The following is a 16544-nucleotide window of genomic DNA, read 5'->3' on the forward strand; positions in this document are numbered from 1 at the left end:
ATTTTAGAATAGGGAACTAGGGAACTGGACTAGAGTAGGGATGGAAACACGTGGTTCTCCAGATACTATTGGATTCCAACTTCTATCAGTCCTGGCCAGGATGGCTAACGGTCAGGAATTATGGGAGCTGCAGTCCAACAACATCTGGGATGACCACATGGTCTCCATCCTGGGAGAAGAGGCTCAGGAGATTTACTTTATCCTGCAACAATAATAAATAATAATTAAAGCAGAAGTTGAGTTTTCCCCATATTCCAAACCTACAGTCTCTTCCACATCATAAAATGGAAAACACTATGAGTCACTTCCAACTAGTGGAGAGTGGGCAAATCAGTCAGTGTTTCATGCATAGTTCTTTTTTGAAAATGGGAAAAAAATGTTTAGTTGACAAGGAAGATAAAGCAAGGGGACTGGTTGCCAGGATTTTAGCTTGTAAAAAAGGCCCTGGCCTTTTCGATGGGAACCAGCACCACATAGCACACAAAGCTCCCTATTGAACTAGGGATGCTACAGGCCTCTGTACATACTGCACATATACAGGGGTCACGGTTTGGAATACAAACCACTGGATCTTTTAAGGAATGGGGAGCAAGGACTGAAAAGCAACAGAGGCTTAAGAAGGAACAATCAGGTAATGGAGAGTCAGTGGAGGCTGGGTATTCCAAACCAGTTTTTCAAGGTTTAAAGGACAGTATCTTATTGTGAACAAACCTGTCACATCACAAATCCAGTTACACTAGCGATATTGATTTCTATATAAGTGTAGGCGTTACAGTTAATGTGATTTATAAAATATAAAACTATGGGTGTCATATTTAAAATATATTTGATTGCCAACAACATGTAATCTGTTTGTAAAAAATATCTGTAACACTTTCCTGGAAATCTGATGGTCAGTGTGTGTGCAGTGTAACCCAATACATTCCTGCCTTTTCTTATTTCTTCTGCCCACAGCCAGTAATTTCTCTAGGCTACTTTCCTAGGCCTTGCGGCAAATCAGGACACATGGCACTTGCAGGCAGCCAAACAAGGTCCTGGCACTAATCTCAAAATTTACTAATTTAGTAATTATTTAAAACATGCATCTTATTTTTCTAGCATGGGGACTTAAATGAAGAACTGGCTCTTGTATAACTATGGAGATTAATTTTCTGTTATTTCTTTCAGTACTGACTACCCAGCTAGGGTTATACATGATAGCAAACAGTTGGATCCTATCCCAAGCAAAATATCCTCATGTTCTAGAGTGTATTCCTCTTGTACTAAATGTACTGGCAGGAGCTCTTTGGGCTTGTAGAAGGCACAGGCAGTGACTGCAACTTCCTACCAAACCAAATCGTTACAGTTGTGTGGAGAAACTGTTCTCATCCCAGTCCAGGTAAAGTTAGCCATGACTAAGTGATACTGAAGGCAAATGGGGCTTAAATCCTAACCAGGTTTACTTGGAAGTAAGGTCCAATGGTCTCAACAGAATTTACTTCCAAGCAAGTTGTTCAGGATTGTCATCTTAGGCTGTAATCCTAAACACGTTATACCAGACTAAACTCCACTGGAACTCAATGGGCTTACTCCCAAGAAAATATACATATGATTGTGCCTTACACCACACAGATAACTTTAGCTGGATTTGGGACATGTAATATGAATGGTGTGTATAATTGGAAATACTGTAAAATCTTGAAATAGTCACCATAAAATTTTACTTTACAACTTTGTCATTTTCTTCCAATAGAAGTTTCAGATTACCCCCCCAAAAAAAACCTCCCCGCCCCCACTAAAAGTAGATGCTTTGAACAAAACCATTAAATTGGTTTAAAATACTTCAAAATCCCCCTGCTCTTTATCTTGCTCTTAAACAACCTCGTTGTTTTGCAAGCTAATGCTCCCAGCCTCAGTGAAATCAGTGTGTGCTTCATATTGGCTCAGGACTCCAGCTACTTTAAATGGGCAAATGGTGCATGTTTTAGTGCACACAGAGCATCGTGCTTGCTTTTGTGCTTGAAAACTAGGCACAATACACAGGGAAACTGTGCATGATCTCAGTTCATTTCAGTGGGGCTGAGTGGGGCCTGAGTGGTGGGTAGGGACTACTTGTTGGGCTGTTAGCATTCCATGTTAAATCGGTATGGTGCAAAACAATGTCCAGCACTGTCTGCTGATCCCACATTTCACTGCAGTGTGCACTAGGGAGAATGAATGGGAAAAAACTTATGACTTTTAATATTCCAGCCCTTTAAACGCTATGGAAGCTTTGGCCTTGGACTGTGCACCTTTCAAAACGATGAAAGCAATGGGGGAAACGTATCAAAGCTCAGTATATTTTGTAGAATATGCTTCAGATTTTGCCTGCAAAAGTAAACTCTGCTTTTATCTGATTCTCTCGACTCAGATGAACTATGAGGAATTTCATTCACTTGTATGCACAATGAGAAACTTCACTGGAGTCAGTCAGAGCGACGGCAGGGGACACAAGTATGAGTTTTTAAGAACAGAAGGGAAGTAAGTTATGAGTTGGGCATGTCAAGACAATCAGCTGCAAGCACGCCTCAGCTGCATTCTTGGCATTGTGAAATAATCCTTCAGATCTCAGTCCAGAGGCAGTAGAGCACAAAACAATCCATATATGGGATTGTAGTACAATGGGAGTGGGCAGTTATAGAAGTGGCATTGCTGGTACTATTCCCATGCTGGATAATTTGTGTCCTATTGCGTGGGAAAGAGAACACAGCCTGAAGGAGGAGGAGGGCTCCCATAACAACTGGCAGTTCTAAGGCAAATACGTGTCCGTGCACACGCCTTTGAATTTCACCTTCTTCCCACATCACCAAGTTCATCCGAAACAGCTTTCCCTAACCCAGTGCCCACCAGATATTTTGGACTACAACACTCATCAGCCTCCACCAGCATAGCTGATTTGGAGTCCTACCTTGTGGCAAAGTGGGAAGACTTCCTATGGAGGTGTTGGTGGTAAAACTTGACAAGAGGCTTCCCCAAGCTTTGTCTTAGGAAGAGTCAGTTCCAGCTCTCAGCGAGTCCCCTCTTTGCAGGCAGAGCATTGGTGTTAGAGTTGCTATATCAAATGGCTATGTGGTGAGGATGGAGTTGCATCACTTTTTATTATTGATACCATGGACACTAGGAAACAGCCAACTGCTGAAAGCCCTCCAGCGTACAACAGCTTTGCCAGTGGGGGAAATAAATCATTTCCCTAGCAGCAGTCTGTTGCCTTTTTAAGTTCTGAGGAAACGCAGTATCTGTCTCTGAACAGGAAGCATTTCCTTTGCTTTTGTTGACTACAAACTGATCATCTAGACAGGACCTAAATTAATCTTGCTGGCCATTTACCATGTTAGATTTGTGTCCATTTGCAAAACTAGCATGAGTTTTTCTAGCGCATATCTCACTGTCAAAGCAAAATATAAGCACAACTGTTTGTCCTGTGATGATACAAAAAGAGTTTCTGCTTACAACAGATGTATAGCAAGCTATTGATGCTGTGGTACCATATGCAATCCAGCTTGCTAGAGCAAAAGCAGCAGAACTTTTGTGATTAGCTAACAGAAACTTGAATATTGTTTTAATCATTTAAACTTCAATAATTCATTAAACTTTAAGCAGCAGGTCTCTCTGGTCAGGTTTTATTAGCATGCTTCCAAATGAAATAAATTCTAATCAGTGTCTCTTGAGGGAGGCGAGATGGAGTTTGTTGCATTCAGAGACACAGCTCAGTTTGCGATGGCATATAAAATCCTTGCACGCTGAGTATGTCCAAGTAGTAAAAAGCTTTCATCAAAAAAGGTGGCGGGGAGAAAAATCTTGACTCATTTTCTTCAGGGTCTCATTACATATAAAGTCTCAGATTCCTATGCTGTTCTTCAGCTGCTGTTACATGACATTTTCAAAAAGCTGTAAGGATCTCATGATATTGTCATCCTGGAAGCAATGAGAAAATAAACCATGCATATTTATATTGCATACACAAACAGCTCTGCCAGGCCTGGAGAACCGGTAGAGATGGATTTCCCCCCGAAGATCCATAAATAAACCTTAAGTTGACTATGGACGAGTCCATGTTGTGGCCTGCAAGCAGCAATGGAACAAGGCTGTAAGCCTTGAGGTTGCACAACTATCCCAAATTTGCATAGAATCTAAAGTGTCAACTGGATCTTAGTCATGTAAATCATCATTTGCAATTAATCAAGTTCATTTCATCAAACTATAAGCTAAATGCCATTTCCCATTTCATATACTTACTGTAAATATATATGAATCAGTTTGTTGAACTAAAATCTATGTATAGACCTGTGCCATTGCTTGACTTGAAGTTGCTGCCTTTACATTTAAATATATATTATATACCAGGGTGAGGAATGTCAAGTTGGGGGGGGGAGAGCAAATATGGCCCTCCAGCCCTCCCTGTATGATCCTCAGGATTCTCTCCAGCCAGCACCTCCCCTTAGGCCACACATCTGTCTACACACCACTACAGTTCTTTGGCTTGGATGGAATGTTCTTTTGAACTGTAATAAAGCCCCTTGCTTGCCTGGGTGGAGAGAGATGGGACTGTGGAATACCATTCTGGTGACTTGCGAATGCCTCCCCACCCACCCCAAGGATTCAACTGAAGTTTAGGTCAGAGAGAGAGAGAGAGAGCGCAAGAGGTAACAAAAATGGAAATGGCCTTGTACTGTAAATGCATAGTTAAGTCCCTGGAAAATAATAAAAACATGTTTAAATGAGTGCAAATGTACCAGTGTCTATGGCCAAAACCAATTTCCATATGAAACAGCTCTGAATGCTATGCATTTTCTCCTATTTTATACATGTTTCTAGGCAAACTTGCATATCGCCCAGTGCTATATACTGCCAGCCATCTGTTTTTTTTTTATTATTCAAGGCCCTGCTTCTGGACTGTGATACACTGTAAACAACTTGGGCTGCAATGCAGACACAAATGCCAGCATGAGAATTTTGCTTTGACCTGTGCGTGACTTCATTAGTACACAAGGAGTCAATTAGGATTGACTGCTCTCATTCCCTTTCCAAGATGAGGTACTTTCTCTCCTACTGAAGGCTTCTTAATTAATAAGCATATTATTATGCCGTATTATTCCAAATAACATTAACCTACTGTGACCATGGTGATCCAAATATGCATATCCAATTAATATAGTAATTTAAAATGGAATCTACAAGCAAACTAAGTGCAGAGTATGGAGAGGGTCTCAGTGGCTCTCTAGAGTTTTAGGCAGTGGACATTCCCTGGTCTACCTGGAAATGCCGGGGATTGAACTAGGGACCTTTTGCATGCAAAGCAAATGCTCTACCACTGAGATATTGCCCTCCTATAGTTTACCTTCCCTGTGGCGCTTCCCATTACATCTATGTGTAATGTTGAATTAAAGAACAGGGGAGCAGGGGAGCAATCAATATTCCACTAAAGTCAATTAGTTTCAGTGGAGCTGGATGGTATTCCAGATGTCTAATTTTAATCCTCTTTCTTAAAGCCATGTGTTCATTTATTTCATGTTTATCTTGAGCTTACAAAATACTTATATTTTCAAAATTTCAGAGACATAAGAACCATATAAGCTACTTTTTCTATTTCACCCCCCAGTTTGCACAAATACAATCTTCAGTACAGAAGATATCTAGGCAGCTGCCACGTTCCAACTTATACCTATTTTAAACCCATTTTGGGGTCAAACACTGGGGTTCCGATTGATTTGCTGTACTTTGCATGAGTAGCTTCCGTACAGAACTGTTCAAAATCCATAGCAACCTCTTTACTAGCACTAATCAAAATGTCACTGTATGTGAACAAGCCTTCAGGTTCTGCATAATTCTTCACTGAGCAAAGAATTCAGTGAAGTGCAGGGTGGGTAAAGCCTGGTGTCAAAAGCCATAAATGCTTGAGATAGATTGTTGAAAGGAAACAGTTACAGACTCAGTTAGATTAGGATCTCATGAGTGTTGTGCAGGTTTCAGGTTACACTTAGGGCTTTCTAGGCATGGGACAGGCTAATTGTGGATGAGCCCTCAGGAATGCTGAGGCAATTCCACTCACACCATTTCCATTTTTGAGAGTATAAGGTATCATGCATTGTTTTGCATTGGAACCTTCCACCAACTTTTAGTTTTGCCATGGTTGCAGTCTTTTCTTCATATAGAAACTAAAATGCAGCAGCTACTGCTTTCAGGAATCATCTGGAAATTGTGATTTCAGATGAGCAGAGAGATGGAAATTTGGGGAGTTGTTTCTCACTTCTAGGTTAGTAAATATATAGCTATAGCTATCTCAATCTCTACCTGTATATCATAACACATGGAGAATGTTTGCAATAAGTGAAGGCCTACAGAATGAGTAAGAGAGCCTTGCTACTCTTAGTGTGAAATAATAAATACATCCACAAGGGGATAAATCCCATTAGACCTTTTTCTAAGTATGCATAAGATTGCTCAGTTGCACAAACAGTTCAGAACATGACTTGGACATATCCAGATAATACAGATATATGGCGTTCTCTGTGCACATGTACACAATCCCTTTATCTCCAAATTGCAACTGTATGTGCAGCCCCATTGTATGCAATATGTGCACCGTGTCTTCCCTGTTCTTTCTACCAGTGGTGAAGTGCAGCAAAGAATCCTGAACTTCATAAGGAAGTTCAGCTGTAATGGCCCAGTCGAAACCCGATGTTCTGGAGCTCTCAGCTTTTGGGTGAAGTGAAATCTGAGCTTTCTGGCATGAGACAATCTCTTGGTTAGCTTTACTATAAAAGGAAGTCTTACCTCCTGACATGACTCAATAAACTCATCCAGAGTAACAACACCATCCTTATTTTTATCCATTTTCTGCAATACAGAAAAATACAAACTCTTTGAGTTCATAGCACTACTGCATTTACAAAGTGCAGTATAATATAGCACTGATAGGATTCATATACATCTATGTGGTTTTGCAGATTTAAACAGATTCCACTGCCCAGACACAAAATGTCTGAAAATATAGTAGGTATGTGAGTTCAAACATAAGGGAGATATATGTGCACTAACAAATGAAAATTTACCTGAAAAAAAACTTCTACGTGCTGCCTTGGAGCATCATCTTTCAGCACTGGGTAGGTGTATTTGCCCATCATATCATAAATTGCCTTTACTATATCCATCATTTCCTGGAATTGTGACAATCAAAGCACAAGGGAGACATCAAACAGGGCTCTGGCAATGAGTTGACTCACTAACATTTCTAGTATTAACCTTCAACAAAGAGAATGCAGCTAGTTTGTGGGCATCAGCCTTATTCTGTGTTTTTTTTGAAAGCCCACACACAAAGGAATAGTGTTGCTGTGCTTTAGATCTAAATAGCTATGATTATAACATATTTTGAAATCTAAAATACACAGAGTTTTCCACATTTACTCCTTAATCACCCTCAAGGAAAAAATTATGCTTGGTAGCTATGCATTCTATGAATTATTATTATTATTATTATTATTATTATTATTATTATTATTATTATTATTAACCTGGGAGCAAATTTGCTCTGCAAATGCCATCTGCTTCTATATCAAGGTAGACCTGGTGAATATATCTGAGAGTTTCAATAGCTTTAAAAAAGTAGTTTCTATTTGTGGACCTCTGTATAAAGTGAAATTAGGCTAATGAACACCCCTCTCCCTGACTGCTTATCTATCTATCTATCTATCTATCTATCTATCTATCTATCATCTATCTATCTATCTATCTATCATCTATCTATCTATCTCTGCAGTTTCTTGTATACACACATTACTTTTTACTGACTGTAAAGTGTGCTTTTCCACCAATCTTTTCTAATGTAATACTAAAGACAAGCTGGCTTAATTTACCAAATTATCTTCACACATTTTACCATTGGCTACTGTGGTGGCCATGACTTGAATCCGATTATAATTGAAATTAAAAAATTAAAAAATTAAAAATGGTCCAGTAGCACCTCATAAACTTAGTTGGTCTATAAGGTGCTACTGGACCATTTAATATTTTTTTATTTTGACTGTGTCAGACCAACACGGCTACCTACCTGAATCTGATTGTAAATGTTTGTTTCTATTGTTTAAATAGAGATGGCTAGATAATCTCTTGAATAGTTTGATTTGAATGCAGTATATGGGATACATTATGCAAGAATCTACACTAGCATTTGAGTAGAGGGGTCTGGCTTTGACTGATTTTGTAAAGGAAAGACAATTTTCTAGGCTGCCCTTGCCGATTGCTGATGTCTCATTCACCACCATGATCAAATTCAACTAAGGTATCTGGCTTCTTTGATGTATGTAGCAAGCCTTATGAACCTTAGACTGTTCAAAGAAACACAAACACTTCCTGGCACAGCTTGTGGCTCAAAAGAGATAATTAGTTCATGTAATTTGTTGAACATATTGAGGGAGGTTGTTGCCATGAAATCGGCAAAGTCGTTAAGGACTAAAATGGCCAAGTTGGCATATGGTGTTCCATGTGCTGTTAATTTATCTGTGAGACTCATTATTACTGTGGCCACAAATGTGTTGTGAACTTGTTCCCTGCTTTCATCTTCTTCCAAGGAAACTGGTTGGCGAGATCTAAGTCAGACATTTTGTTCTCTCAAAGTCTTGTCTCTGGCACGGTATGTCCAACAATTGCATTACTTCCTGTTTTCTTATTCCTCCTGTTAGTTTGCTAATGTCATATAGATGTGTTCTCTTTGAGATTCAACCAAAATTAAAGTGCTTCAGTTTTACCTAGAGAGTTATATATTATAATTGAATTTGTTGTAACTCCTGGGGTCTAGGGTGAGGGTCCAGGTAGATTTTTAAAAAAATAATAAACTCATAGCAAATACCTATTATTTAACATGTATCAAAAGCCAACTCATAATTATTTTTTCCTTCAAATAAGATGTATGTGAGTTGGCTTTGGCTCAGAGCCAGCAATAGTTGAATAGGCAGCACATGCTGACCTGGGCTGGGGTGTTTTCAGTCTGTCGTGCCATGGTTGAATTACCGTATTTTTTGCTCTATAAGACTGACCTTTTCTCTCCTAAAAAGTAAGGGGAAATGTGTGTGCGTCTTATGGAGCGAATGCAGGCTGCGCAGCTATCCTAGAAGCCAGAACACCAAGAGGAATTGCTGCTTTCACTGCGCAGCGATCCCTCTTGCTGTTCTGGCTTCTGAGATTCAGAATATTTTTTTTTCTTGTTTTCCTCCTCCAAAAACTAGGTGCGTCTTGTGGTCTGGTGCGTCTTATAGAGCGAAAAATATGTATGTTTTAAGATGAGCAGCTGAACAGCATTTTCCAACCCTCCATTTTCATTTCCTTTAAAAAGCTGAATAGCTGCCACTGACTCACCTCCTTGTTTATATAGCCATCTTTATTTATGTCATACAGATTAAATGTCCATCGTAGCTTTTCGTGAACTGTTCCTCTCAACAGAATGGATAGTGCCATCACAAAATCCTTTTGACAGAAGAATACAAATATATTTTAATTGGGGCAGAAAGTTTTCTCCAAGTCTCTGTATAGAAGTGTGTGTCTTATAATATGTTGCCTTATTATAACATTCCCTTCTCTGCAATAACATTTATTTATACCATTAACCATCCCTTCATTAATCCTAAGGATACAGTGATGTGACTTGATGATTCTGCCTACCAGCCAAGTCTCAGTGCCTAGTTCCATACCTCCCCCACATACATTTTAATCATTTTTCTTCATCTTCATTCCAGGGAAGAGTTTTGTTCCAAAGTGGACTCTTTTCAGCTCCTGTCCGCTTTCGCCCAACAATATGTTTAAAAGTTGTCCTGCTATCTTTTTATTTTAAGCACCAACAGTCTGGTTTCATTCTGGTTCAAGTGGAGTCTGTCCTTTTTGCATAGGCCCAGCTTATCCCAGATTTCCCCCAGTGCCTAACAAATCCAAAACCTGCTCCCTGAAACTGTCTCATCAACACATTGAAACTACAAATTTGTGATAGAGAAAGCTACCTTCTAGGTTCTGGCTACCTAGCAACCTAAATTTTGCTTCCAGGATCTTTTAACCACATTACCCCATATCTTTGGTGCCAACCTTTTCACTTCCATGGGGCTTGCATGGGGATGGGCTGTATCAAGAATGAGAAGACAACATGTACTGGATCAATTTCTGTTGGTTACATTAAGTACAAGCTGCCAGGCCTACAACACTTTTCTTCAGAGACATGGAAAGGAAAAGGTTTGGAAACTATGATGTTTAGTAAGATGATAGAAAATAATAATCAGAACAAACTATTATTCTGTTACCTCAAATTTCACAGATCCATTCTGTGCTGTATCAAATGCATTAAAGAGATAATGGGCATACATACTAGCATCTGAAATAAAACACAGTAAGAGGATGTATTGTTAAAGAAATTTAAATAAGCATATGTACAGCTGAGCTGAATGTTCTCCTGGTTAATTTTTCAACTTGAAAGTAGTGATTTGAGAGGGGACACGCCCAACCTCTTAAATCCTACCTTTCTCATACCTGCTCACTACTGTTCACAGCCTCTTCTCCCTTTGCTGCTGCTTCTGTTACCTTTCCCCCCACGCTATTCCATGATTTCCCAAGTAATCCCATTTTTAAATCACGTGTGGGGTCAGTTTTGGTTCCATACTTTAATGTAGTGGAGGTGCCTATCAGCCCTGCATTCCAACCCCTCTATAGGGAGATCAGTTTTCTTAAGCTGATGTGCATCATTTTTGTGTGACTCATCATTTCTGAAATTTGAGCTACACTTCATAGATGGAATGCTCTCCACTCACCCCCATGTGGGAAAAACTGTGCATAGATCTGTTTGAACGTCTCTTCATTAACAGCTCCACTAGGACATTCCTGTTGGAGGGGGAAAAAATGAGTAAAAAATAGTTAAGATTTCATTTGCAATTCTGCCTGTTCCCAGACACAGCATTCATATCCTTATACTGTACCTCTGCGAACGTTCTGTACAGGATGTATGCTAGCACCCAAGCAATCTCTTGTGGTACTTTCAATCAGTCCTGTCCCCTGCCTTCTATCAATAAGCAATGACTTTTGTGGTTACCAGACAGTAAAAAATTAAGTGGAAGGGGGTTCATTGCATAATTCACTCTACTGCACATATCTGGAGAAGATGAAAATATCTGGAGATTTTCATCTGGAGAAGATGAAAAAATTTAATTTGTCCATGAAACACAAGATTGTAGAGACTGCTGTGAGTTTGTCCCCTCCCCACCTCAGGCAACAAACTTCCATTTGATTCCCATCAAATGAAAGCTACAAGAATCAAGGCAAGTTGGGCTGTCTGGCTATAACAGGGATAGCCAATGCAGTTCTCTCCAGATGTTGTCAGACAACTCTAAGAACAGGACTGTGGACTAGATTAGGGTTTTTTTTACATTCTTATGTTAGCTCCCGTCAACTCCTTTCAGCATGGCAAATGGTCAAGGATGATGGGAGTTGCAGTTCAACATCTGGAGGGCATTACATTGGCTACTCCTGGAATGTACATTTTGATGTCTCCCAAATTACCTCCATGCCTCTGTTAACAGGATTCTGGGTGCAATCAACAGGTGGTTACTGTTACCTTTATGCTCTTGTACTTGCTGCTAGAACCAAAATGCTGAACTAGGTAGGACTTGGTCTGATTTAGCAAAGTGACTTGCTTTTTCTTCTCTTATTGGTGTGCCAATATTAACTACGGCCCAGTTTATTCAGTTCTCTAGATGGAATGCTAGGGAGAATGCTGTATGGCTGGGCTTTCAGTGCCACAATGCAATCAGTCTCACTGACTCAGGATAAAGTACCACATATACGTGCCAGAATTAACCACTGATTCAATGTTATTGTTAGGTTACTTTAGATGTGGATTTAATGGTCTTACAAGGATCCGCCTCATTAGATGGTAATGCATAGTACTGCACTTTAAACTGAGATAAGCCAGCCTTGCTTACACTTCTGTTTATTCTGCTGAGTGGGCCTGGGCTTCTGCCCCAAAGTCCTGCCCAAACCAACAGTACCGCCAATGAAACCTGAATATTTTCGTTTATCATTTCTCTTTGCATTTCTTTTATGCTATCCTTATTCCATTGCTACTACATCCAGGTGGATGAGCTCTAATGCAGTCAAAGAAAACTTTTATTATTATTATAAGCCTGAATATCTAGGGAACATTTGGAAGCCCGAATATCTAGGGAGCAGCATTCAAAAGCAGCATTTTATCTTTCAGATATTTAAATATCTTTAGGGCAAAAGATGCTTAAATAGAAGGGAATGAAAAGAATGAATGAGAATTAAAGTTAATCCCTCACTTGGAGGCACCACAAGTGCTGACAATAACAATAGTAAAAATTGAAGCGCTGAGGAGTGAAAGAGAGGCTTTTGAACAAGCAGACAATGAGCCCAATCCCACTAAAGCTAAGCACCATTAAGTCCCATTGGTTTTCCTGGGAGACTTAAGGACACACTTAACCAGAATAAATCAACAAATACTTTTCATAACAGAAACAGGAGAGAATATTTATTTTGTGACATCACTAGTTCATCATCTGCTGAAAAAGCTTCCTGTGGTTTTATGGCCAATATCCTCCATGTCAAGACAGACTGAACCAACATATAAAAATAAAAGAACTTAGCCATTCAGAATCTGGGGTGAAATTAAACCCCAATATTAGTCATATAGATCCACCCATATATGCAGAGTTGGAGGGAGAGGTTTGACAGACAGACAACACAGGGGCCGATCCTGATCTAGCATGATGGATAGGGAGACAATCATTTGCCTCAATTGCAGGCCTGGTCAGAATCGGGTCACTTACACCTCCCCCATCCACAAGGATAGAAGCTTCCACACTGGCTACGCCCCCCCAAAAAGTTTTCAGTTAATTATGGAACTCTGTCCCATGTGTTTCTCCCTCAGATACAGGAAAAAAGAATGTCAGTATTGATAGCAAAATCAGAAGTAATTCAATCGGACTCAGCCCTAGATAAGTGAGTATAGGGCTGCAGCCTAAGTGACCCAGTCATCTTTCCTTTGTATTGATAGCCCAGAAACCCTGTGTCTGTGTATGTGCCATTATGGAACAAAGATAGATGCTGATCTGTTATCTTGTCACAGTCTGCAGCTTGAAGTTGTTCTAACATGTTCTAATTAATATTCTCACTTGTTACGAGAATATTAATTAGATCTGGTTAATTGATTAATTAAATTAATGGGATCTGGCTCCTCCCAGATTTTGCTGGTTCAGCAGACTTTATAGGAATATTTGCCACTAGAGGCCCTACTGCAGGGTATTTGGACTGATTTGGATATGAACACAGTAGCAAGAAGATGATCGGAATCCCCCCCCCCCCTTCGGATCTTGAAATATGGGTCCCCTCAACAAAAAAGTAAAATTCGGCTTTGTAATTCGGAATTTATGTGATGTGATTTGATTTGATTGGTCGGTTAATAATTTTTTTTTTAAAAAAAGAATTTATCCCATAGTCCAGAACATTCCTGATATGATAGTATCACTCTCATGCATGCACAACTAAAATGTTTGATGTTCTCCCTACATCATTTCTAAAATCATTTTTTATAGTTCACTATGATCTCTGGCAATATTTTGAACAAAACCTTCTGGAACAGTATAAAAAGGCAATCTGGCCATTGATCATCTAGTTTCAGCTTTCTGTGACTGGACTGCTTTCAGATGCATCTGCTAATTCCAATTCATTTGTACCTAAAATGATCACAATTTTGTTTCATAAGACCCAATAATGCTCAAGAGACCTCATTAGTAGGGGAGAATAACTTAATATGGCTGACTTGCCAGGCTTATTTCTTGTGAAACGAAGCAGGTATGCCCCTTAGTTTGATTTCTACTGGAGGCTGCATAGCTATTTAAGACTTGCTTATGAAGACTTTGATTAATCTTCTGTCTGGTTAACACACAATGCATTAATATAACTTTTAAAAAAAGTGTATACACAAAAAATAATTAGGGTGTTCCAGTACTCTTCCATCATTCCATAGTTTAAGCATTCACAGAATTGGGATATCAAAGCTTATAATGAAAACATGCCCCTATTTATTTTGCCTTTTATTGTGAAATAACTAATGGCTACTGAATACCTCCCATTTATTTCAATGGACTCAACAACTTGAAGCCAGTTCCGCTTACCAATTCACTCTTACCTATGCCTGCTTCAAACGCAGTAGTATTTACTTGGAAATTGCCATTCTTTGTTGTTCATGCACTTTGTACAAGGGATCGACATGAGAAGTGTGGAGGAAGAAGTGGCCTGGTTCGCACACAATGCAAAATCATGGTTTATTAAACTAAGGTTTATTAACTTTAGTTTAGCACTATGTGTGAGCCCTGCCTAGAACGTAATTATGCTTTATTTGCTACCAACCATGACCAAAAGCTATGGTTTGTTATTTGCTCACAAGTCTTAGTTTTTTTAAAACTATGTATTGGCATTTTTGGAAAACCCAGACCAAGGGTTTGTTTTGTCTTAGTCATTATTGGTTTGACACCCTGTCCCAGATGCTGATAACCCTGTGTGTAACCCTTTATCAAGAAACTGTATTGCAAGAGAATAAAAAAATGAAAGACTTGCATACTCTCCTCTTAATGTGCTTATTCTCTTTCACCAATTTTGATTTTTGGAGTGGAGCCTGTTCTCTGGCCTCAGCAATCAGTGTTTTCCTTGAATGAACTGTTTTTGACTATGTGGCCCTTGGCTGGTCCCACACAGACCATGAATTTTAAAACAAAACAAAGCACAATTACACTGCATGGCTTTCTTGGCTAGTCTGCAGATCTCCATTAAAGTGCACACCAATTTTTTTTAGCAGCGTTCTGCTACATGATGAAAAGTCAAGCTAGGTATATATCTACCCCTTCACTTATTACAATTTTCTCTCCCTTTCCTTTCCTGCCAAAACTAAGACTGTGAGCTGCTTGAAGCACCACCTACACATGTCTTGATTTGCTTATTTTACTTTGCCATATATATATCCCACCTTATTTCCAAGGAGCTCAAGGGGCATACACGATGCCTCATCACCTTCTCGTTTTTTATTCACAACAGTAGTTTGTGAGACAAGAGGTCAGTCACTAAGCTTTATGGCTAGGAGGGTATTGAGTGTTGAATAAATGGCAGATACTGTGAAGTTTTTCTGATCTTTCTTTTTAATTAAAGGAAGTATAGGGTTTTAGGTTTTCCTTTGCTTGTATGCTTTGTGTCCCTCCAGTCCCATGTCAGATGACTGATTTAGTTTATCCAAAGTTAGAGGCATTGCACAGGGTATGTATCATTTAAGTCCCATGGCCTTGAATTCTATTCAGCAATTCAATAGTGGAAAGGTACACAACAGAGCATTTTAAAGGGACTTCCATCTCTCAAAGAGATATCTATTAATGTACTCTGATCTTTTCATATATGAATGCTGTTGACCTATTAAAGATAACAGGCCCAGTAATAATTCCTGCAGTACATGACCCTTTCAATCAGATTGTTAATTTTGCAGCAAGACGCAAAGAGAAGAGGCACTGTATGTGACATAAAAACTAGAGAGAAATATATTCTCAAAAAATATCAATTTTATCAGTGTCTATTTTTTCCTCCAGCAATCAAATCATTTTGGTAACAAATTTGAGGTTTATATTATTTGAATTACTACTTTGGTGGGAGTGGGTATGTTATTGGTTTACCATGTATTAAGATCTGGATCTACCTTGCCACTGGAAAGCTTTGGAAAATGAAGCATGGCAAAACAAATCCTTACTGTAAGAAAAATCAGGATCTGGATATGTAAATCAGTCACATGATGACCTCAACTCAATCTACTTCTCATCAAATAAAAGTGGTATATAAAAGAGCTGGTCTTTTGTTTTCAGTCTCTGGTTATATTAATTCATTTCCGACAGTTCAGTTCTCAAGAGTTCTGTGCTAAGGCAGATATGTGATTAGATGGAAATGTCTGAGACTGACAGGGCTCGGATGAGTGTGTGTTGGAGGAAAGGGAGCTGGAGAGGGGGACAGGGATTTATGGGGTCCAGTGCCACCCATGAAGCAGGAGCCAGGGCAGGGGGAAGAAGAAGGGGTAGAGCTTTCAGGTATGGACAGGGGGGCTGGTGGAGGAAGAGGCTGATCAGGTGAGGGGGACTGGTGAATCCCTGCATCCCCTGTCCCACTGTCTCCTAGAACCAGGAGGAACTTGATGAGGGAAGAGCAGCAACAACTTCCATGCAGGAGAAGTCCTAGATTGCATGCATGCAATCCGTCACAGGAGGGCATACAAGCAATCCTCTGTTTGCACAGGGGTTGCATTCCAGGCTTCCGTGCATGTCTGTGTGGGCCCGCAGAAAGTGTTCTGTCCTGTACCTGTTCTGCCCTTTTAGTGACATTTTTTTAAAAAAAACAACCAACTTCCAGATTTGGTGTCGTGTGCATGCATGCAAGATTTTATGTAAATCAGTCATTTGCTGTATAAGCTCATGGTCCCACTGTTGCTGCAATTGCTCTGTAGGGCCCAG

At 39.6% G+C, this 16544-nt stretch overlaps 1 protein-coding gene across 13 annotated transcripts in view; it reads right to left on the reverse strand.

The window, feature by feature from the left end:
• Nucleotides 1-3622: 3622 nt before the first annotated feature.
• KCNIP1 (potassium voltage-gated channel interacting protein 1) overlaps nt 3623-16544 on the reverse strand; it is a 613686-nt gene continuing 600764 nt past the window's right edge. For all 13 annotated transcript variants that reach the window (XM_081178870.1, XM_081178861.1, XM_081178869.1 and 10 more), the window contains 6 exons: nt 10803-10872; nt 10299-10369; nt 9370-9477; nt 7071-7175; nt 6793-6855; nt 3623-3933 (listed from right to left, as the gene is read on the reverse strand). In XM_081178870.1, coding sequence (XP_081034996.1) covers nt 3886-3933; nt 6793-6855; nt 7071-7175; nt 9370-9477; nt 10299-10369; nt 10803-10872 — 465 coding nt within the window. In that variant the 3' untranslated portion in view covers nt 3623-3885. The remainder of the gene's footprint in view (nt 3934-6792; nt 6856-7070; nt 7176-9369; nt 9478-10298; nt 10370-10802; nt 10873-16544) is intronic.

Source organism: Podarcis bocagei, assembly GCF_964188305.1.
Source record: "Podarcis bocagei genome assembly, chromosome: 2".
Lineage (NCBI taxonomy): Eukaryota > Metazoa > Chordata > Lepidosauria > Squamata > Lacertidae > Podarcis > Podarcis bocagei.